The sequence below is a fragment of the Malus domestica genome, chromosome 11 (assembly GCF_042453785.1).
Source record: "Malus domestica chromosome 11, GDT2T_hap1".
Lineage (NCBI taxonomy): Eukaryota > Viridiplantae > Streptophyta > Magnoliopsida > Rosales > Rosaceae > Malus > Malus domestica.
Genome location: NC_091671.1, coordinates 701,214 through 724,758, shown reverse-complemented (window position 1 = coordinate 724,758; position 23,545 = coordinate 701,214). Strand labels below are relative to the sequence as shown.

The following is a 23,545-nucleotide window of genomic DNA, read 5'->3' as shown; positions in this document are numbered from 1 at the left end:
CACACACTTGAGTACAAAACCCTTGTTGGGTAGGAGGTGACGTGATTTACAAAGAGGCTGTTGTGTTGTGTTGTGTTTAGCTTATCTACTCAAACGTTGTTGCCAAGACTGTTTTCTTCTGCAATCTCATAGATAGAATCTTTCTGCAATCTCATCGACAGGATCTTTCTGAAAACATCAAAATATGATGCTCCCTTGAGCTTCTTGAATCATTTTTCAGTGTTTTGTCATGGAGTGATGTTTCAGTTTCAATATTTTGGGGCTCCAAGTGGAAATTAACTTCGAAGGAAAAAGATTCCTATAGCGATTAAATAAAGCATGACTGAAACAACGAGGAAACAGATTAAAACTGTTGTCATCTTGTATGAACTGGAAAACTAAAGTCGGCGAGGGAAGTATACTTAATTATTAAGCACTTTGGATTCAATATTAGTATTGAATATTTTTGTTTATTGTTGTTTGTTTAGGAATTTCACCGGCACTGCAGACGGCTACAAGTCGACGGTTCAAGGTAGAAGATGAATTAATCATGACAAAATCTACTTTTTAATTCCCCACAAAACGATAGGATGTCAGGACTTTATAACTAAACTAACTTTTTTAACTTGAATAATTTATAAATTGTCGTTCATTTCTTACTTCAACACGTTTAATTTTAGCTAGTTAACTAATTTATTCCTAGGCACCAAATGTGACCTATGGTCTCGTTTGATGTTTATGGTCGGATTCGATAGGATAAAATTGTGGATTCAACATGTGTTGAAGAAGTAAATGGATTTAACTTTCAAATATTATCTAAGTTGAAAGTAAAAAATAAATTAGTCACGGAGTAAACTTATCGCTACAAATCTCGCTATATTTTATGAGGATAGAAAGAGCGAAGTTCCATCGCTTTCAGTTCTCTCCACTTTTGTGGACACTATTGAGACAGATTAATAAAATTTTGGTTTGCTAGAAGGCGGGGCGGGGGTGGTTGGGTGGGAGGGGGACACATTTGTTGACAATATCCAGCCAGAGGAATAAAATTTTTTGGAACTTGATTATCATGTATAAAATGACATGTTGGAACTCAAACTTTTGTCCAATTATCAGAGTATAGTACTGCATTCATGTTAGGAATTTCGGTACTACAAGATAGAGAATGCACAAGGTAAAGTAGAAAATGGACACCAAGAATATATGTGGTTCGGCAATTTATGCCTACGTCCACGAAACAAGGATCAATCTTTACTATATGAAAAAGATGAGTACAACAAGAGTAGTCTTACCAAGCCAAAGACAAGGTTTGATGGATACAAGAAAGTACGACACACACTTTCTATCACTCTAAACTTCACTCACAATGTGTAGTGGAACACTCTCACTCTCACTCTTAGAGTGGAACTCTAGCTTTGGACTTGATCCTTTGCTACTCACCCTCGATTCTTAATTGGTTACTTCACTACAACATCACACCCATATTTATAGGTGAGGGTTTGGCATTCTACTAGTTTCTAGTGTATTCTTCAAACCTCTAGCATAGATAATTCTAGACCAGCCATAACATTGTAGCTTCTAGATCTTTCCATTTGCAACCAAGGAAGCTAGTACTCTCTAGCTTCTTCCATCAACTTAATAACATGCTAGAATTGTCTAGCATGCTCCAGCCACCTCACTTGCTTACTAGAATAATCTAGAACATTCATCATGAGATGGACCATATACCAACAATTCACACATGGAAGATGCCATGGGTTGATCCAGAGATTTCTGGATTAATTAGTAAGTAGGTTGAAGCATGTATAACAGCACTATTGTATGCTGACTAAGTAACATATAAATAAAATATGATAAAATAATCAAATTCAATCTTTGACTCATGAAACACATCTTCTAGGCATGTTCATCTATTATCTTAATCCTAACATGGAAATTGTTCTTTAAAAAAAAAAATGAATACAAAAATACTAACATGGACATCGTGCTTTTACATGACATGCATTCACTTCAAATTTTTTTCTTCCGGAAACAAGTGATATCAAGGGAGGAGATTCAGACATGGAATCTCAGGTGTATAGAGTGAGTAAATATCTTAACTACTTGAGCTACAAAGTCTTTACGGGTTTGTGATTTTCCTAATTATGCAACGGTTTTTTTTGTTGCTTTAATGACAACGTCAAGGGTAATGAAGCTTTAGGCAAGCAGAAACAACCCCCAAAGCAGAAGGGCTTTTAAAATGAATGAAATCACTTTTAGACAAAATGTTTTTGGTTTCCAAAAGCACTTGAATACTTCAAATATTTTTTCGAGATTCACTTGTATTTTTGCTAAGGATTAGTATAAAAAATATTCTCATAAAAAACGCTTTTAATTATTTTAAAAGTATTTTCAAACGAGCTCAAAATCAAGTGCCGAATCCCACCAAAAAAACCCTAACCCCACAGCCTGGGATAAATATGAGTTATCTTGAACGACATGCGTTGAAGACGAACCAGGCCATTATATCTTGGAAAGCCAGGGCCGGCCCAGGCCCAGTGAGGGCAGGATGACTGTCTGGGGTCCAAAAAAATTAGGACACCAAAATTATTAGGGTGGTATATTTATAAATATTTTTATAAGAGTATAAATTTATAAAATTTGGTTCAATGACACAGAAATTTAACTAAAAGTGGTGGTTTGTCATTTGAAAATAATGAGGAGGTCTTGTCTTGGGTTCAAAACACTATGTGTGCTTATTTACTTTCCAATTTTTACAAATTTCTTTTCATAAGAGGATAAATTTATACAATTTGGTTAAAGGATCAAGAAGTTTAATTAGAAAAAATGGTTTTTATTGTTTAAAATTAACAAGAGGTCCTAAGTTCGAAATGCTATGTGCATGTTTATTCTTTTCAATTTTTACAAATTTTTGTTTGGTTGTTAATTTATTTTTAGTTTCTATGTAGTAGCTATGTGGGTTGTTATTTTTAAATATTCGTTTTAATTCAAGCTAATCGTCAACAAAGAATAATACATAGACCAAATTTTTAGAGCAAATTTGCAAATTAGTAAATAAGAAAAAAAAACACCTCACGATTTATTCAAAAACACATTCAAAGTTCATATGGAAAACAAAACTCATCATCTATCTACTTGTAAGCCCGAAGTTTTTTGTTTCCTTCTCTCAATACAAAATAAATTAGTCTTTCTGTGTTTCTAAATTATTGAGTTTGAAGTGTTTTTATAAGTATAATCTTATCGATATTTTACGTGTGAAAATAAATAATTTTCTTACATGAAGTTAAGACACTTTTTTTTAAGTCGCCCCGGGGCCTCAAAAATCTATGGACCGGCCAAAGCTATATAACCCAAAATCGTTTGTCACGATCGAGCAACTTAACTTCGTCGTATGAAAAAACTGGGTACAAAAACAGAGATCAACAAGGAATATATAGAACAGTTTTCTATCAAATTAACTTTAATGATGTGTAATATGTAAGAAATTAATATATACAATACAACCATGTTGTCTACACAGAAGATATATCACTCGTTTATCTTGAGACTTATTGGCTAGGGCTTAACTGCTGCCAAGACCACAGAAACTTCACATGCAAGAAATTTAATCATCCCAGCTATGAGTTCTTTCGGCGTGAATACGATTGGGACGTCCCCCGAGCCATACTTCACTGTGAGTAAAGTAAAACCAATAGCCAATGCAAGGACAAATATTGGAACCTTAGATCCTCCGAAGGTTTGGTTGGTCTGTCGTGTGTTCGTGGAAGTAAATTCTGCAGCTGGCAATCCATCAACCGATCTTGGCAGTAGCAGGAGATAAAAGAGGCCGCCCATCCCACCGGTTAAAAATGCAAAGCTTATGTTTTCCCCAGCTGAGAAGGATGCGACTGATGTACCAACAAAGATCAGCATGGCATCGTAAAGCAGCAAAGATAGTTTCAAATCCTCGTATTCTCTCATGGTTTCCTCGTTTGATATCCCACTGACAGGTAGAGTTGATTAAGGGAGGCTTTTGGTGAAGATGGTGAAGGGGTCGACCCCGGATAGCTTGGTGACAAGGTAAGGTCTAAGTTGTACCATGGAAGTGTCACTTCCCTCCCCCAGCAAGGTATCCTGATGAAGGATCATCTGAGGAATCACACATAGAGTTAGCTGTCAAGCTTCTCTTTATTCCACGCTTGCATTTTGCTCTACCTTTCCAATTCTCTACAGCCCTAAGAGGACTGTATCATATCCTCAGCCTCAAAGTTGTAACTAAAACCAGTATATTGAAGTTTGTTTCCATCTTTTTCTTCCAACGAACTTTGGAGCCCACAGATGACCGTCAAGCACACACTTCCTGACCGCCATTGACCTGATTTTGGACAGTTTAACAATTGTTAGCGTGATTTGGTAAAACATGCGTAATGCCGGTTTTCTAATTCAGTTTTTGATCCTACAGAAATTCAACTAGTACGCATACGCCAGAGACAAGAGTACATATAGTAAATCTGCTGGCAGTAATTTTTCGGTATGCACATTCATCGTTTTATACTTCGCTTATGGATCCTTCGAATCTGTAGCATGGTCTGTTACGACACTCAACTCTCGACGGTATCCTCTGTAATATTGAGTCACCATTTTCGTCTATCACGCACAGGAGGATTCCAGCATTCAAGTCAGAGAGACTTGAGCCATAAGTACGGTACCTAACTTAAACTTGTATAAAGGCTGAGATCGTGATCGCCGAGAAAAGCTTTTCCACTGAGTTATCTGTGCAGATTTCACTTCTGTAGCTGGCAAGAGACGCGAAGGCTTTACATAGTCCTTGGAATCTGAACAAAAAAGGAAAATATTTTAGACACAGAAGATTTGATAGAAGTTGCATACGTGAAAACGACTAATGTCCCGCGCTTCATTTTCCCCTCCTCCAATGTTATTTGTTTAACGCTACATATTTGACAAAAGTATAGAAATTCAAAGATTTCACAGGCAAGGCATCCAAATATTCAAACTTTTTATATTTGTATTGGATTCTATACATATCCAATGATTAATCTCAATTCTCTTTATCTCTCTCTCTCTCTCTCTCTCTCTCTCTCTCTCTCTCTCTCTCTCTCTCTCTCTCTCTCACACACACACACACAAAAACGTACACACACAAGTAAATGGCCTCCAAAAAACAGAAGAAAATCCAAAATCAAGTTAATGAAATCTAATAACAATTCAAACCCTTTTGTCTTTAACTTCTAAACAAGTAAATAAAGCATTAAAGCCAATCCCAAAATTTACAAATTTTCCCGCGTTTTCTCAGAAACCAAACAAGTATCTCTCTTCAAATGAAGGAAATCCCAGTCAGTGGAAAAGGGTTTGGCGCCGAGTTGGGGTGTGAAGGTGAAACCTTCGGCTGCTGCTCTGAAATTGATTCTCTGGGTTACTTTGTCTTCTTACTAGAAAGCTCTGATTGGTTGCAGAGATTGCATGCCGCAAAGGAATCGACTCCATGGCTGGCAGTTTCAGAGCCCGACGCAAGCTGCTTAAACACAGAACAAATTAGAGGCGGTAAAATGAAAAAAAACAAAAATTAATGCAAAAATAGATGTTTTAAGATAACTGAACATCTGCGCGTTTGTAGTCCAACGGTTAGGATAATTGCCTTCCAAGCAATAGACCCGGGTTCGACTCCCGGCAAACGCATTTTATTTTTTATTTTTTGAGTTATGAAGCACACAAAGGTAAGTTGTGAATGAATAAAAGAGGGATGCGTGGTTCTTATAGTTTAGTCGGTTAAAAACATTCATGGTTGCTTTGAAGTTCAGTTTTTTCCTTCACACAAAACTAAAATGAATGATGAAGGTGAAAAACTCGAGTATATGTCGTAATTAATTATCCATACAAACGAAACATATTATTTTTTCTTCAGATATTATACGCAAAACACATTGTGGTAATTTGACATATAATTTCAGCTTGTTTATCAAAAGGACTTGTATAAGATATCACACTAATTGCTTGATGATTGATTTATATATAAATTCAAGACGTAAAAGCCAAATTTACATATAACTTTCCATTTCAACAAGATGTGAATGTGAGTTCTGCTGCTCCGTTTTATAGAGATCTTTTGTAAGCTAAAGGCAACATGAGAAGTTTCTTAACTCTCCTTACATATGCTCTCTTTGTCAAGTTATCATAGTCGTTGTCTTCAATAGCATCCAAGATGCCACGATATAGTAATAACGTACGCTGACCATATCTGCAAAATTAGTACTGCACATCATCACAGGAAGTCGATATATATGTGTGTGTGTGTGTGTGTGTGTGTGTGTGTGTGTGTGTGTGTGTATGTGTGTTACTTGAATTCAAGTAACAAATGCAATGCTGTAAATACATTCATTGTAAATTTGTAGTGTTATGTATATGTATATACTGGCCTACGGCTAGCCTTGTCAAGCTAAGAAACTCCCTCCTCTGCCAGGCTGAAATATATCCTAGCTCTTGCAATCTGTTCTTTCATGAACTCTCTCCACTGATCAGTTACCTTTCTTGCAAAAATATTGTTATTGGATAACCCAAAATGTGCAAGCTCATCTTGGGGAAGATAAACTCTGCCCAGCGTAGCACTAGAAAAAATAACAGAAAAAGGGACATTGACCAGAGAGATAAATAGAGCGAGTGAAGAAATTAAAACTTACGTGTGTTTTAGAACGTCATCATCCAACCCAAAAACGATTAACAATAATAAGAGAGGCTCAATTACGATATAAACTACTTAGGCAAAGCTTAATTTTTCAACGCTGGACAACACTCAACACGATGTATATGAATATTAAAGAAGCTTACTCCTCCCCAACGTCTCTAAGGATGTTGGTCAACTGATTTGCGGTGCCAAAATGAGTTGCCCCTTCATATACACTTTGAACAGGAATAAGAGAATCTGGTGCAATTCCAATTACAGGAACACTCATTAAGCCAAAAGTCCCACCCGCGTAGTAGCTGTAAAGATATAGCTTGTGAAAAATCCAATAGCGGAATTTTCTCATGTCCATTCGCATTCCCTCGATCAAATCTTTAAACGGCTATGATCAAACAAGGATACTCTATATGAGTAGAATCATGTAAATAATTTTTATGAAACTAATGGAATATATACATTAATTGCATGTTTGGAAAAGAATATCCAAGCATGATTAGTAGCATTAATAGATAATTAAATACATTGATGTCTTAGGAGAAACTGACAACGGTATGAGCCAGTGCGACATCAATTATGTCGTACGGCGTCCTTCAAAAATGTCTTGCAGTCTTTCTTTCCACATATCAAGAACGTCCGAACTCATGTAGACAGAACCGGGGCCATCCTCAGGACCTCAAGGTCACCTATCCTCCTACCCCAAGCTGCATGCATTTCAATTTGACAAGAATTAAAAAAAAAAACTAAATTTATCTAATAACGACTTCTGGTGGATACAAGATCTTAAACGTATAGTTGCTTATTTTGCATATAACCCAAAAATATTGTTTTTATAGAGAAGGATCACGCAGATTAATTCCTTAATAGCAGTGTACAAAGCACCCACCAAACCACATCCAAACGACTGAGGACATACTGTGAATCCCCCACCCATAAAAACTTCCTCTTTCATCTTGATTTGAAAATTAGATATGTACACCATCACTTATTATAGAAATTCTCTGCGTAGGACATTCGGATTTTGTTAGAAAATAAATTTTGTATCAACAAAAGATGAAAATACGTTGAAACGTTTCTATTATTGAAATTTTATCGACGGCTTATTGACACTATATCAATAATCTATTATGTCCAGAGAAAAACATGACCATAGAGAGTTAAATTCTTAATTATCATAGAGAGCCCATAGTGCTTTTCGGCGCTCCTCTATCATCAATAACGTGCCTGAATCAAGACCATGCACCAGTAGTCATGCAAATGTGACAAATAGATTGGCAAGCAAAGATCATGTAATGCAACATTTAGTTAACAAGTTTTGATGGGAAATAAAAGAATGAAGTTGGACAGTGGACCTAGATAGTATGTCTTGCCATATTCTTCACAAATCTTCCTGCATCTTTCATATGCTTCTTCAACAGAGTCAGGCTCCAACCGTGGTTTTCTGCGGCCGCCTTCTGTGGCCGTATTACACGTCTGAGACTGCCTCTGAATGATTTCTTGAACTTGTAAATCAGCAAAAGAGGGAATGACTTGTATCGATAATTCCGGGAAAACAGGCATGCTTATAAATTGCTTGGCAGCTCTTACCACTTCACCCCTTCTTGCTGAGACCATATATTTTCGTGGCGCAATTTTCCATTGCTGTCTCTCATGCATGCCTTTGTTGCAAGAAAAAAATGTTGAGCACATTGTACAATTACACTTCTTCTCAAAACTGTCGTGAATATATACAGATTGAAACATGAGATGGCTCTTAAACATAAAACCACATCGACACAACATCTTCTATACATTTTACTATTTAATTAAAAACTTTAAAATACTATAAATTAATCTTATCTGGTGAAGAAAGTAATATGATTATCTTTCCTCTTAATCACTTTTTCCTTCCCTCCCCATCTATTTAAACAATTATAATTAAGTCACGTTAATAATTTATATTTATTTTTTTATAAAAAGATAAGACAAAAGTAAAAATGTAAAAGAAGAGAAGGAAATGAGAGAAAATATAAGACCAACTCTAATGGTGAGCTAAAAGCCAAATTACCCTCCCAAAATCCCCCCCCCCCAAACTCAATCCAACCCAAGGGGAAATTTTGGGCCAAATGCTAAACCAAGACCAGATTTTCCCCAAAATTTAGCCCAGAAATCGGAATTTAAATTTTTTAATATTTATCGGAATTTAATTTTTTTTAGATTAAAATGTTCATAAAATTAATTTACGATGGTCTACATATTTATTTATTTATTTTTAAATTTAATTTAATAAAAAAAATAGCCTAAGTTCATTCTTTAATAATCTCGGGCTAAAATTTTAGTTTTTTTTAGATTAAAATGTTCATAAAATTAATTTACGATAGTCTACATATTTATTTATTTTTTTTAAATTTAATTTAATAAAAAAAATAGCCTAAGTTCATTCTTTAATAATCCCGGGCTAAAATTTTAAATCAAAACGGTTAGAGCAAAAAAATTATTTCTGAATTAAAAGCTAAATTTTCTGAACTAAAATATTTGACTTTTAGTTCAACGTGATGGTCTAATAGGAGAATCTTTTTCAAAATGCATATTTTACATATTTTACGTACTGTCTACCCAGTCATTGTCACAAAGTACTAGGTAGAATAAATTATACAAAATAGTAGTTGTAATGAAAAAACAGCAACGAAAATCTTGACAGGTGTGAAACAAAATCTTCATGGATGTGATCTGTCTTTATTTTATATTACTTGGAAAACGTGCTTACATTATATTTTCATTTTCCGATTGTATCAATTTAAATTACACAAAGCAAGTCTGGTTGAAATATGAGAAATGACTGCTACGTGACCTTATCAATATATATCCTGTTTTCTGCGTTCTGTTGAAGGAAAGGCGCACGACCGGCAAGATCATGCTGATCATGACGGTCCATTGCATACCAGGAAGAAGTTCACCATGCATGATATATATCCCTCAACGTGTGACTTGTAATTGAAACCTATATATATATATATATATATATATATAACTTTGATACAAAAAATAACGATCAAACTCATACTTCCTCACCTTCACTGACATGATTTTAGTGAGTTTAGGTACCGTTTGGTACGTGGAATGGGACAAAACAAAGTGGGACGAGACGTTCCATCATACGTTTGGTGCGCCTAAAACGGGTGGAACGCGCTGTTCCACGGGATGAGTTTTGGGTGAATTTTCATTCCACCTCACCCCCCTAGAACGACTCGTTCCACATCCGTGAAACACAAAGTTATAACCTCTCCGTCTCATTCTTCTTCCTCCTTGTTTCCATCCGAGGGCATCTTTGCCCCCTCTCCGTTCTGTCCCGTCCTGTCATGTCCCATTCCGTTCTGTCATGTTCCGTCTACATACCAAATGCTATCTTAAAGAACATTCTAGGCACTTAGCATAAACCCTAAATTGTCCCATTATTGCACAAAATGTAGCTACAACTTCACGAAATTGTCAGTATTTTTAGATGTGAGAGAAGTAATACGGTACCTGAAAGTCTTGAAATTTATATGAAAGAACAGATGTATGTTCTTGATTTATGAACATCTGGGCGTTTGTAGTCCAACGGTTAGGATAATTGCCTTCCAAGCAATAGACCCGGGTTCGACTCCCGGCAAACGCATCATTTATTTATTTATACTTTTTTCTATTTTTTATTTTATTTTGACTGAAACATAGAAAATAAAAGTTTAAAAATAGAAAACAAAAAGTGACGGAACAAAAAAAATTAAAAATCCCATTGTCATTTTTTTAATGAGTAATACTTGGATACTCACAAAACACAACCAATATATATATAATGAATTTTGTTTTGAATCAAAATACCTTACATAAATTTTTGAATAAATATCATTGGGATTTCCCAAAATTTGTTTATCTTTTCTGAAGTTTGGGGTGTGAGGTTTACAATTCAAACATCCATTTTCATGTTCAAGTTAGATAAGTTGGTAATGATAGTATTTCTGTCTCTTTGTGTTAAGGTTTTATCTAATGACACTCTATATTAGTTCATTTTATTATTTGTATTGGTCAGACTTGAACTAACAGTTATTAGTCTGTTCTAGTGGTTTTGGCTGTTAGTTTGTTAGGCCTCACATTGTGGTGGGGATTTTGGGATTCGCTTATATATTAGCAGTATTTGTGCTGAGCTCTACTCATGCGAACTGTAATCTCATCTTGTTAATAAGAACTGCAATCCTACACTAGGATTAAGGTACAACATGCTCTATTATTTTGTACTCAAGTTTGGATTCTCGTTTAACGACAACAACAAAACCTTATATTATTAAATGAAGTCAATTGTATGAATCTTAAAATATCATTATTATCGATTTTTCACTCTATTTCTCCCTTTACAAACAAGAAAATAAAATTAGTTATTTGTGTTCCACCTACCCACTTATAAATCGTAGTTACATTAAGAAGGGGAAACTTTAATCCAAAGAAAAGTTATGTCTCCTAGCTTTTTTCAATCATTCAGGATGGATATTGAGTTGGAAGAGGATTTTCTCTAGATTCACTTTGTGGGGATCCTAGGGTTCACATCCTAATCGTTCATCGTATATTGTGCGGTCAGTTTTCGTTAGAGTATATTTGCATTTAATTTTAAATAAAAAAGTCAAATAATTTCTGACCACAAAAAACACTATGAATGACTAAGATGTGATGATCATTAGGATCCCCACAAAATGAATCCGGATGGGATCCAATTTCTATTGACTCCGCCACCATGGACTAGAAGCCATTATAAAGGACAATAATAGGTGGAAAAATTTGCTAAATCCAACACAAAAAATACAAAAACAAATCATTCACTTGCCAAGGAAAGCATATCTTAATTCTCAACTTGCATGAATTATTGACTTTGTATTTTTATTTTTAATGGAATACACGAACGGCCTTGTATCAATCTATCATAGGCTCATGGCTCATGTGACATGTCAATCCCCACATGAACAATATGAAAAATGCATGCTTTGTTATATGCGTAAATTTGATATGGACCTTATTTCCCCAGTGAAAATATCAGCTGTCTTCTTTCTCTTTATGCAGACGGCAGCTGCCTTCTTTGACTGTAAACCCTAATAAGATTTGCTACAATATTTTGGTGCAAATTTTTTAGTACCACGATCAGCTTTTTTCGTGATTTGTTGATACACTTATTAATATATTATGAGCAGACAATAGAGTTGATGTATATAGGTTTTTAAGTATAAATGTTATTTTATACCACCCTGTAATCAAAAAATGAAAAAAATACATGATCGATGCAGTAGGTAAAGAAGAAAGGCCTAATCATTAGATAAATCCACCACTAATTACAATACAGTTGATAAAGGTAAAGCAGTTAATTAAAATTTGAGCACTTAAATAAAAAAACTAAAAATCAGCTCAGGTATAACGCTTTCTCTCGGTACTTGGTTATTGTATTTATGTAGTAAAGGGTGTGAAAATGATAGAATTCAGCTGGGAAAGTAAATCTTCCATATTGTCCTAATATTTAATTAATAAAATGTAGAATTTGTGCGGTTGAATCTAGTTATTTGTATTTTTAATGAGAAAGATACATGTATTATCCAATGAAAAAAGAATCCATGTATTAAATCTGAATAAACTAACATGGTGGTATTGTTTAGACATTTATTTTTACTTTTTATCTTCTTGTTAATTCTATCATTTTATATTTTTCAATTTATACGATCAGTCGAAAATTTATCCAATCTATCCACGAATTTGGATTTAGATAACATCCAGAATCTTACCTTATTAAAGGTTCCCTCATCAGAATCCAACCGCATCCCTATTTGAATGACCCAAAATAATAATAATAAATAAATAAAAAAGATCCCCATTAGGACTCCACCTTCTTATATATATATTTTTTTTGGAAGCTATCTTCTTATAAGTTATATACAGGCCAAAGTCTTTTGACTCATCAAACTATCACACAAGCCACAAAACCAAGAGTCCGTTATGGAGCCTTCTCCTCCAAAAACTCCAGTGGTTCATCAAGACCTTCCCATCACCACCGCCGCAACCACCACAACCGCCGCCACAAACCGAAAGAAACTCACCCTCATCCCTCTTATCTTTCTCATCTACTTCGAAGTCGCCGGTGGCCCTTATGGGGAAGAGCCTGCAGTCAAAGCCGCCGGACCCCTTTTCGCCATTCTCGGCTTCCTCATCTTCCCATTCATCTGGAGTGTCCCGGAAGCTCTCATCACTGCCGAGCTCTCCACCGCCTTCCCAGGAAATGGTGGTTTTGTCATCTGGGCAGACCGCGCTTTCGGCCCTTTCTGGGGCTCTTTGATGGGAACCTGGAAGTTTCTCAGCGGCGTCATCAACATCGCAGCATTTCCGGTTCTTTGCATTGATTACATGGACAAGATAATCCCTGCTTTCGAATCCGGTTGGCCTAGGTATCTTGCAATCTCTGTTTCAACTCTGATTCTTTCTTTCGTAAACTATACCGGTTTAACTATTGTTGGATATGCTGCTGTTCTTCTCGCTATCGCTTCGCTTTCACCTTTTATTTTGATGTGTTTGATTGCCATTCCGAAGATCCATCCTCACCGTTGGTTGAGTCTCGGGCAGAAGGGTGTGAAGAAAGATTGGAACTTGTTCTTCAACACCCTCTTTTGGAATTTAAATTTTTGGGACAACGTGAGTACTTTAGCTGGGGAAGTAGATAACCCCCAGAAAACTTTTCCGGTGGCTCTTTTCGTGGCGGTGATCTTTACTTGCTTGGCGTACTTGTTCCCACTTTTCGCTGTGATTGGTTCGGTTAATGTGGATCAAACTAGATGGGGTTCTGGATTTCATGCCGAGGCTGCTGAAATGATCGCTGGAAAATGGTTGAAGTATTGGATTGAAGTTGGTGCAGTATTATCAGGGATTGGACTTTTCGAAGCACAACTAAGCAGTTGTGGTTACCAACTTCTCGGTATGGCGGATATAGGGTTCTTGCCTAAGTTTTTCGCTCTTCGGTCCAAGAGGTTTAACACCCCGTGGGTCGGAATTGTACTTTCCACAGTGATCACTCTTGGAGTTTCCTTCATGAACTTTACAGATATTGTTTCATCTGCAAATTTCTTGTATAGTTTGGGAATGCTATTGGAATTTTCAGCTTTTCTTTGGTTGAGGAGGAAGTCGCCGACATTGAAGAGGCCTTTTCGTGTTCCGATGAGGATGCCTGGTTTGGTGATCATGTGCTTGATTCCATCTGGGTTTTTGGTCTTTATCATGGCTATTGCTACCAAGACTGTGTACTTGATCAGCGGTTTGATGACCGTGGCGGGGATCGGATGGTACTTTTTAATGAAATTTTGCAAGTCGAAGAAATTTTGTGTGTTCAGTACCATGGAAGTTGAAGAAGGATGACATCCAGAAATTGCTTGTTAGACTGTTAGTTGTGAACCATTTCGAATGGCATGGAATAGGGAAGATTTTACGTGATTGAATCTCTTTCTTGATGAAGAAGTCGAGATTTGATTGATCAAAGTAGACTTTGTTTATATTCAGTTCTATTCAAGTCGAAGGAAAATGTCGAATGACATGAAGTTGTATGGTTTTGCTGCTGTAACTTGTTTCGATCTTATGATATTTTCTCAAGTAAATTATAAACATACAACACTCTGTTCATGGAACTCTACTATTTTCTGCCCCTATTCCACCCTCTCGCCTGCTGTCGAACACGATTCACAGTTCACGCACAATTTTTTCGGCATATTGGTACCGTGTCTGACATGAACATAGGTTTTTCACTCTTCATTTTAACTCAATATGCCATACTAGTGGGAAAAATACTCGGCTCCTTACCAGTACAAAGTATTTCCTCGATATGCACAACTCATAATTTGATATACATTTGCAAGAACTCATCTTTGAGGTTTTAGTGAGTCGTTTCAGTATTTCTCTATGAGGTTTTAGTAAGTCGCTTCAGCATTCGTATGAACATTTTCTGTTTATAGGCAACTCAGTTTGAAACGTGTGAACTCTTCATTTTGTGTTTTGAGTGAGTCACTTCAATATATGTGTCTGTTCGTGAAATTAAGGCGAAATGGCTTCTTACAGGTAAGGAACCAAACAATGTTCATACCGAACTACGAGATGAAAGGCTCAAACATTGGTACCATTCTATTGTTAAAATTAACAAGAACAGAAAAAATCATATATAAAATTTCCTTAAGAAAACCAGATGTACACAATCATAAACATTAAACGGCCTAGTTTCATTCCTCGTAGTCCAATTTTTTTTCACCCAAATTGAACTCAAACCACATCTTTGATTTGCTGAGATTCATCAAAAAGTACCAGCCAACACCAAAAAGAGTCATCAATGCACTAACCAAATAAACAGCTTTGGTGCCGACAGCCAAAACATACACCAAAAACACAGATGGAATGAAGCACATAACCACCAACCCTAGCAATCCCATTGGAACTTTGAATGGCCTCTTCAGAGCTGGAAATTTCACTCTCAACCAGATAAAAGAAGCAAATTCCAACAGCATTCCCAAACTGTACAAGAAATTTGCAGAAGATATGATGTCTGTGAAATCCAAGTAAGAAACAGCAAGCGCAATCACAGTTGAAATCAGAATCCCTAGCCAAGGGGTGTTGAACCATTTGGACCGTGCCCCGAAAATCTTCGGTAAGAACCCCAAGTTTGCCATACCCAAAAGCTGGTATGCACAGCTGCTCAATTGTGCCTCAAAAAGTCCAATAATAGATAAAACCGCACCAATTTCAATCCAGAATTTCAACCATTTCCCAGCAATCATTTCTCCAGCAGAAGCTAAATACCCATCAACCCAACTTTCTTGGTCAAGTGGAATAGCCCCAGTTGCAGCCAGGAGAGGGATTATGTAGCCCAAACATGTGAGAATCCCAGCTGAGAAAAGTGCTTTTGGGAAAAGCTTTTGGGGTTGCTCTACTTCTCCAGCTAGAGTACTAGCATTGTCCCAAAAATTCAAGTTCCAAAATAGGGTGTTGATAAATAAAGTCCAATCTTTTTTCACACCCTTTTCACCCAAACTGATCCATCTGCTCGGATGAATTTTTGGAATTGCAATCAAAGACATCAAGATAAAGGGGCAAAGTGAAACAATTCCTAAACCTACTGCAGTGTATCCAACAATGCTCAAACCAGAGTAGTTGAGAAAAGATAGAACTAAAGTAGAGATAAATATGGCGAAAAATCGCGGTAAGCCGGAAGCAAAAATGGGGATTACCAGCTTGAGATAGTCCACACAAAGAATTGGGTATGAAGCTAAGTTGATGACACCACTGAGGAATTTCCAAGATCCCATGAGGGATCCCCAGAAGGGGCCAAATGCCTGGTGTGCCCAGATGACGAAACCGCCATTTCCGGGGAAGGTGGTGGAGAGCTCGGCGGTGACAAGGGCCTCAGGGATGCTCCAAATGAAGGGGAAGATGAGGAAGCCAAGGATGGCAAAGAGAGGGCCAGCTGCCCCCACAGCTGATTCTTCACCATAGGGACCTCCAGAGACTTCAAAGTAGATGAGGAAGACTAGTGGGAGAAGGGCTAGTTTCTTGGGGTTTTGGGGGCTGATTTGGGGTTGTGATTCGGCTTCTTGTTGTTCAAGAAGGGATTGGGAAATTTGGGAGCTTGGAGAAGATTCTGAGGCTCTCATGCTGAGCCTCTCAACTGTTGGGAATTAATCAGATTCAATGATCGTATATTTCAGATGGGGTTTTGATGGTTTGGCATTCTGTTGGTTGGATCAGGATCATTTCGTTTCCTTACAAATAGGAGATTTTTAAAAAATTATAATAATTATAATCGTTGAATTTTGATTTAATAGATCGTGTGATTTGCCTCAGCTTCCTAAGCTCAAGAGATGATCCTAATCCCGGTTGGTGGGTCTTGGTGGACCCCAATATTTGAAAAGTGGTTGGGTAAAATCATATGAAGGGAATTGCCATTGATCATGTGGCCAATACTATATATGCATGTGTATATATTTGACATTTCAGTTGTTAATTATTGAACGGCACTTCATTTCTTGTTAAAGTACTGTTTGGGTCTGAAATCCATTTTTCGGCCGAGTTGTTAGAAGTCGGCCCAGAAGGGAGACTGCGGGTGTCGGCCTTAGAGCAATTCCACCCCATTCCAAATGTCCCACCCCCAGTCCAAAAATCAAACTAATCCTCAGTCCATTTGCTCCACCCCACAAAGCTGACTGGCACCCAGCCCAAGCCAGGCGCCAGCCCAGCCTGTTTCGGACAGACCCAGGAACTGGGCAAAATACACGGCGCGTGCACGACACGCGGGAGCTGAGGCGAGTAGCCGACAAGGAAAAGGTGGGGCTGTCAGCCCACTTGTGTCCCGTCCCAGGCAATCTCTGAGCCGTTGGATTTCCAATGGCTAGTTTATCTAGACCGTTGGATTTCCAACGGTAAAAAAAATTAAAAAATTAGTTTTAAAATGGACCGTTTGATCACAGATCAACGGTCCACGTTTTAGACGAAAAAAAAATTAAATAAAAGGCCCCAACGGTCAGATTTTTTACCGTTGGCCACGTGGCGTGATCTTAGCTATTGGATTTGAATTTTTTTCAAATCCAACGGTCCAGATTAATTAACTAAATTAAAATTTATTATAAATTATTAAAAAATACATAAAATTTTTAAAAAATACAGAAAAATTTTAAAAAATTTATATTTTTTTCCTATAAATATCTAACCCTCATCTTCCACCTTTACACCACATTACAATATTTTCTACACTTTCTACACTTTCTACATATCAATATTTTCTACAATTTGAGAGAAAAAAATGTCTTCGTAGAAGCTTATTGAAGATGTTACGTTGTGTGAATGTTGGGTTCACACTACTCATGATCCGATTACGGGTAATGAGATGGATAAGCGAGAGATGTGGAGTAAAATTACGAAAGCGTTTTGTGATGTATCCACAAAATAGTACGTTCGGATAATATTATCGAAATCTTGGCTAAATTATTGTAAACCGGAAGTGACACGTGGCGTGTCAGGATTGGTCGAGAATATTATCGAAAATCTATCCACAAAATAGTACGTTCGGATAATGACATGTGGCATGACGTGATTGGTTGAAAATCTTATCGAAATCTTGGCTAAATTATTGTACCATGGAAGTGACACGTGGCGTGTCGGGATTGGTTGAAAATAATATCGGAAATCTATTCACAAAATAGTACGTTCAGATAATGACACGTGGCGTGACGAGATTGGTTAAAAATCCTATCCGAAATTAAAACTATTTTATTTTTTTATTCTTTATTTTAAATGGGTTAAAAATCTTATCCGAAATAAACTTAAAAAAAAAACACACCAAATAAATGCGCTGGGTGCCAGCGCATTTTTTTAGGGGTGGAGATGCCTTGGCCTATTACTGTTCACTCCAGTCTATTACTGTTCATTTGAGTGGATAAATGCGCTGGGTGCTGGCGCAAAGTCCACAGGGGTGGAATTGCTCTTATAGTGTAGTGGTGATGGAGTGGTCCTAGACGAAATAGGGCTATTTGAGGATCATAATTTGCTTCTTGATGAGATTTGAATTAATTGCTAAAGGATCATGATTGAATCTTTGGGTTTTTTTTTTGGTTGAAAAAGGGTGCTAACACAAAAGCCCAAACAAAACTAATCAATAATAAGTCTATACTGAGACCTTCCGAGACGATCCTCAAAAACAAAACTATTGAACAAGAAGGAGGATTGTTAAAGTAAAAATTGTCTAAATCCAAATCAAGACTATAGGTCACTAAACTATCTGCCACAAATTTCATTCTCTATATACATGTCGAAGTTTCGTATTGCCAAGATCTTGAAAGCAACTCTCGATAGGCCAAGGAACCAAATAATAATTATTGCCAATAGCTTGCAGCACCAAATTAACTGTGAGTGTAGATTCTGAATCCACCAATAACTTATCAATCTGTAATCTCCATGGCAATTGTAATCCCAAATAAAGCTCTCATTCCTTAGTAGTGAGAATCTCACATTTGCCCAAAATTGGCGCAAAACCCAAAAATCCACTTACCATAAGAATCTCTTAAAGCACCACTTGCTCTAAGAGAATTATTATTTGGGTCAAGCATCTTCACAAGGGGGAGTAATGGTCATAAACATTTACAGTCTTGAATAATAATCTAGTAAGCTAAACATGCAAGCGTTTGTAGTCCAACGGTTAGGATAATTGCCTTCCAAGCAATAGACCCGGGTTCGACTCCCGGCAAACGCATTTTTTTTTCTCTATTGTTTTTCTAATTTTTTTATTTTTTATTCAGGGTTCATGAATTACGCACCATTCACATAAACCATATCATCCAAATGAAGCACCTAATTGATTCCAAGGGAACCGCTCCAACAAAATGAATATGCAGATAGTCTCTGCTTACAAATACTCCTTCAATTTTTCTTTTCTTTAATTAAATAACAACATCTTTCAAACCTTGGTACTTTAGTTGGAGAAGTATACAATTCATACAAACCTATTCCTTCTCTCTGTTTGATCAGAGAAAGTTTCAGATCAACAATTTTAAATCTGTTAAATTTAGGGAAGGGGGCTTGCAGTTTCGTACACGAAAAATATGTAAGATAATTTTAGGAATCTAAAGTTACTTTCGTTGTTTAGGAGCTGAAGAAATTTCCAAGAAAGAAGCTGCATTATCAGTACAAGAAGAGTGACACAAAAGTGAAGGGAGGTCGGAGTTTGTATCTATATGTTTTATTACATATCAGAGTTTTTGTTGCCACATGAAATTTAGTTAACTAGCTGCTGAATCTACTTTGTAATGTACATGTGCATGAAAGTTGTAGCCTTCTGCTGAATTGCATATAGTTTACGTTATAAACTACCATTTTCTTGAGAAAAATTTGGGTGTCACCGGAAATATATCACTCGTCATCCTGTTGCACTCATCACATCCCCCGTCACTTGTAAAAATTAATCTTTGCCCCCTTCTCACATGTGACAACAATATGTACTGGTATAAGCAATTTCCAGGAAGCAGCACACTTTGTACAACACTACAAGGAAGCAGCAGAAGAGTTGAGAAATTCTAGTAGTGATATTAATTGCATACATTTAGACAGTATTTGTTGCATATGCTTCATGAACCAAGTTATATATATCCAATGAACTAGGAAGCAAAGGCAACCAGCCTTTCTCCATCTACAATCTTGGAATCCAATCACATAACTCCTGAAGTTCACATTGAAAATCCAAGAAATCCCAAAAGGAGAAAAAAGAACACACCATGAAATCCCCCCAATCTTCTCCGAAATCGAAAACCGCTCTTCTCGATAATGAAAAGGAGGAAGTACAAGAACCTCCAATGTTTAGCACCACCAAGAACAAATGCCAAAAACTAGCATTCATCCCACTAGTTTTCCTCATTTACTTTCAAATCTCCGGCGGCCCCTATAACACTGAGTCCACTGTAGGTTCCGGGGGGCCTTTCAATGCCATCCTTGGCTTTCTCCTCTTCCCCATCATCTGGAGCATCCCTGAGGCCCTTGTCACTGCTGAGCTAGCCAGCACCTTTCGTGGCAATGGCGGCTTTGTTATATGGACTCACCAAGCCTTTGGTCCATTTTGGGGCTTCCTCATTGGTTTCTGGAAGTTCTTTAGTGCTGTCATTAACTTATCTTCCTACCCAGGTCTCTGCATAGATTACATTGATCCAATGCTACCAACTTTGTTGTCACACTTGCCTCACTATTTACTCATCTCTCTTTCAACCCTCTTACTCTCAGTTTTTAACTTCATTGGTCTGCCTACAGTTGGCTATGCCGCAATATCTTTAGGGATTTTATCATACTTGCCATTTATAGTAATTTCTGTTTGTGCAATTCCCCAAATTGACCCTAGCAAATGGGTTTCTTCTGGCCAGATTAGCAGAAAAAGAAATTGGCCATCGTTTTTTAATTCGTTATTTTGGAACTTAAATTGTTGGGACAATGTTAGTACTTTAGTTGGGGAAGGTGTTAAAAACCCCCCCAAAACATTACCAAAAGCATTTCTCGCAGCTGGGTTGTTGACTTATTTGACTTCCCTAATACCTCTACTAGCTGCAATTGGTGCCATGTCTCTTGACCTAGATGATTGGAATGATGGGTTTTACACAGTTGTGGCATATAAAATTGTGGGGAAAAGGTTCGCAAAATGGGTTAGGGTTGGAGCCTTTTTGTCTGGCATTGGTGTCTATCAGTCCCAATTGAGCAGTTGTTCACACCAGCTTTTAGGCATGGCTGAATTAGGGTTGTTGCCTGGACTTTTTGGGGCGCGGTCAAAATTGTCCGGCACTCCTTGGGTGGGAATTTTGATATCAGCAGTGATATCAATCTTGGTTTCATACATGAATTTTAAGCATGTCACATCTTTAGTGAATGTCTTGTTCAGTTTGAGCATGCTAGTCGAATTTTCGGCTTTTATATGGTTGAGGGTGAAGCTTCCGGATTTACAGAGGCCCTTCAAACTTCCAGTTACAAGGCTGAGAGGGCTGATAGCAGTGCTCTTTATTCCGTTTGGAATTTTGGTGTATATAACTTGTGTTGGCACAAAAGTTGTGTACTTGGTGATTGCTTTGCTGACCGTGTTTGGGATCATTTCGTACTTCTCCATGAAGATTTTCCAGGCTAAGATGTGGCTTGGCTTCAACCATGTTGTGGCAAAACTAGCAGATTATGAAGATTTGGGGTGAGTTTATAATTAAATTGGCGTTTTTCAAACGTATATAGAATTTTATATACACAAAATTTCAATCAAAATAAAACTTTTTCTCCAAAGGGTTCAGGTTTTATGCTGGTGCTGATTCCATTTTTGTCGTTTGGGTGATCTTGCAGCTACTATGGCCAATTTATGAAGAAGTGATGCAAATATTCAATATATCAAGAACGGAGCTGACTGGTTGTACATTTTACGCATCCCTGTCAACTTGATAATTTATTAAAATAATAATGTAAATTTGTGTTATGATTAAGCTATCAATATATAAGGTGTTTATTAATTTTGTTTTTGTTTACGATCAACTGTCAACTGTGCTTAGAATGCATAAATTATAGACATAATAACTAGAACGTTCAGGATTTTTTTAATAAGCATCTTTATGGCCGATCAAATCGACCGATTCATTCCAATCTAAACAAAATAATTTAGTTGTTGTTTGTTTGGATTAGATTAATCACCGAAAAATCGACTTGATGTGATTGGTTTCTCAAAGAAAGTTGAAGAAATAGTGTTCCTCAGTATTATACATTGTGATCATGGGTTGAAAGAATTGGCTATAACAGAAATATTGAGTATTCATACTTGAGAAAATGGAGTTTAATTTGGCCTTGCTTTCAACTCAAGAGTCGCACACCAAATTAGACTTATCAGTAATTATAATTATGAATAATTATGTGAGGCTGTTTCTTTCAACCAGACCGAACTCTGAGCATATAAATTCGAGGCTAGAGAGAAAAACAGAAAGTTCTCCGTCACTGGTTCCTGCTATTGTCGTTTTTGGGGTCGGAAGCAATCCCTCTTGACATATTCCCATCTTTATTGATACTATATCTTAACTATCTTCATTTGATGTTTGTGCTCAATTTATCACTTTATTGAGAAGAGCCTTTATAATTTGTGCCCTTAGAAAAATCCATCACATACTCCCATGTTTTAAACGGTTTTTAGGCGGTTTTGCAAAATTGTTCAAACATATTCATAAAATTGATATATTTTCACCTTTACAAACTATAATGTTTTGAAAGTTCATGTAAGACCTTTTGTTGATATTCTTATGGATGAAATTCTGTTTTTCAGCAATGTTTTTGGGCTCATGACTACTATTTTCGTCAATTTATTTTTCATTTTTTGGCTCATGTGTTTTATTAAGCATACATTTGTGGGTCAACAAATGTTAAAATAGTTTTCAATTGCCTCGTAAAGTTTTATTTTATTTTATTTTAAATATGACGAAAAATATTTCGCAAAAATAAAAAATTAACATTTTTCTCAAATTTTCAATAAACGTGGTTTACCCATCATAGTTTTTAGGCAATTTTGCAAACTTGTTCAAAAATCGCCACACCTTCACCACACCAATTTATGTTAAGACTTTTCGTTGATATTCTTAAGTATGGAGTCTTATTTTGTCAATGTTTTGGACCCACTACTATTTTTGCACTCACTTTTCAGTGTTCGGTTTAAATATTTTATTGAAAATACATATGTGGCTTAATAAATGGTAAATGTAACATCCAACATCGACCAATGGAGAGGGGGTGATATGCCTTATATGTATACTCCCCTCCCTATAACACAAGGCCTTTTGGGAACTCACTGGTTTCAGATTCCATCAGAACTCCGAAGTTAAGTGAGTTTGGGCCAGAGCAATCCCATGATGGGTGACCCACTAAGAAGTTCTCATATGAGTTCCCAGAAACAAAACCGTGAGGGCATAGTCGGGGCCCAAAGTGGACAATATCGTGCTACGGCGGAGCCGGTCTGGGATGTGATAGTAAAACTATTTTCAATTGCCCTATAAAGTTATTCTTAATCATGACAAAAAAATTTAGCAAAAAATAAAAGTGGCTTTGCATAATTGTACAAATAAAAAAAATATTAAAGAGGTTTTGTCCATTTATTTTTCAAATTTTGGCCCAAATATGTTATAAATATACTTTGTGGCTAAATAAATGATAAAAACGCGTTCAAATGTCTTATAAAGTTTTTTCTGAAACATGATTGAAAATATATATTTTTCTCAAAAAATATGGGCTAACCATCGAGTTTTTAGGCGGTTTTGCAAAATTGTTAAAAAAATTGTTATAAAATCTATATGCATTCACCTTTGTTGCACCGTGAGGTTCTGAAAATTAGTGTATGAC

At 36.6% G+C, this 23,545-nt stretch overlaps 3 protein-coding genes, 3 non-coding genes and 1 pseudogene across 6 annotated transcripts; 5 read left to right on the top strand and 2 right to left on the bottom strand.

Annotated features, from left to right (window-relative positions):
• Nucleotides 1-5,580: 5,580 nt before the first annotated feature.
• TRNAG-UCC (transfer RNA glycine (anticodon UCC)) lies at nt 5,581-5,652 on the top strand. The gene has a single exon. It is a non-coding gene; the product is annotated as a tRNA-Gly (tRNA).
• Nucleotides 5,653-6,066: 414 nt separating this feature from the next.
• Nucleotides 6,067-7,295, bottom strand: LOC103429801 (phytoene synthase 2, chloroplastic-like; annotated as a pseudogene).
• A 2,919-nt stretch (nt 7,296-10,214) lies between these two features.
• Nucleotides 10,215-10,286, top strand: TRNAG-UCC (transfer RNA glycine (anticodon UCC)). The gene has a single exon. It is a non-coding gene; the product is annotated as a tRNA-Gly (tRNA).
• Nucleotides 10,287-12,561: 2,275 nt separating this feature from the next.
• LOC103447006 (probable polyamine transporter At3g13620) lies at nt 12,562-14,310 on the top strand. The gene has a single exon (XM_008386179.4). It carries the CDS (start codon nt 12,638-12,640, stop codon nt 14,042-14,044), a length of 1,407 nt encoding a protein of 468 aa, XP_008384401.2. The 5' UTR covers nt 12,562-12,637; the 3' UTR covers nt 14,045-14,310.
• A 464-nt stretch (nt 14,311-14,774) lies between these two features.
• On the bottom strand, nt 14,775-16,503 carry LOC103422557 (probable polyamine transporter At3g13620). Its single transcript, XM_070807926.1, has one exon. It carries the CDS (start codon nt 16,318-16,320, stop codon nt 14,896-14,898), a length of 1,425 nt encoding a protein of 474 aa, XP_070664027.1. The 5' UTR covers nt 16,321-16,503; the 3' UTR covers nt 14,775-14,895.
• A 2,336-nt stretch (nt 16,504-18,839) lies between these two features.
• TRNAG-UCC (transfer RNA glycine (anticodon UCC)) lies at nt 18,840-18,911 on the top strand. Its single transcript has one exon. It is a non-coding gene; the product is annotated as a tRNA-Gly (tRNA).
• A 411-nt stretch (nt 18,912-19,322) lies between these two features.
• Nucleotides 19,323-21,681, top strand: LOC103447004 (probable polyamine transporter At3g13620). Its single transcript, XM_008386177.4, has 2 exons — nt 19,323-21,371; nt 21,518-21,681. The coding sequence occupies exons 1-2, from the start codon at nt 19,930-19,932 to the stop codon at nt 21,543-21,545; spliced, it is 1,470 nt and encodes a 489-aa protein (XP_008384399.1). The 5' UTR covers nt 19,323-19,929; the 3' UTR covers nt 21,546-21,681.
• Nucleotides 21,682-23,545: the final 1,864 nt, after the last annotated feature.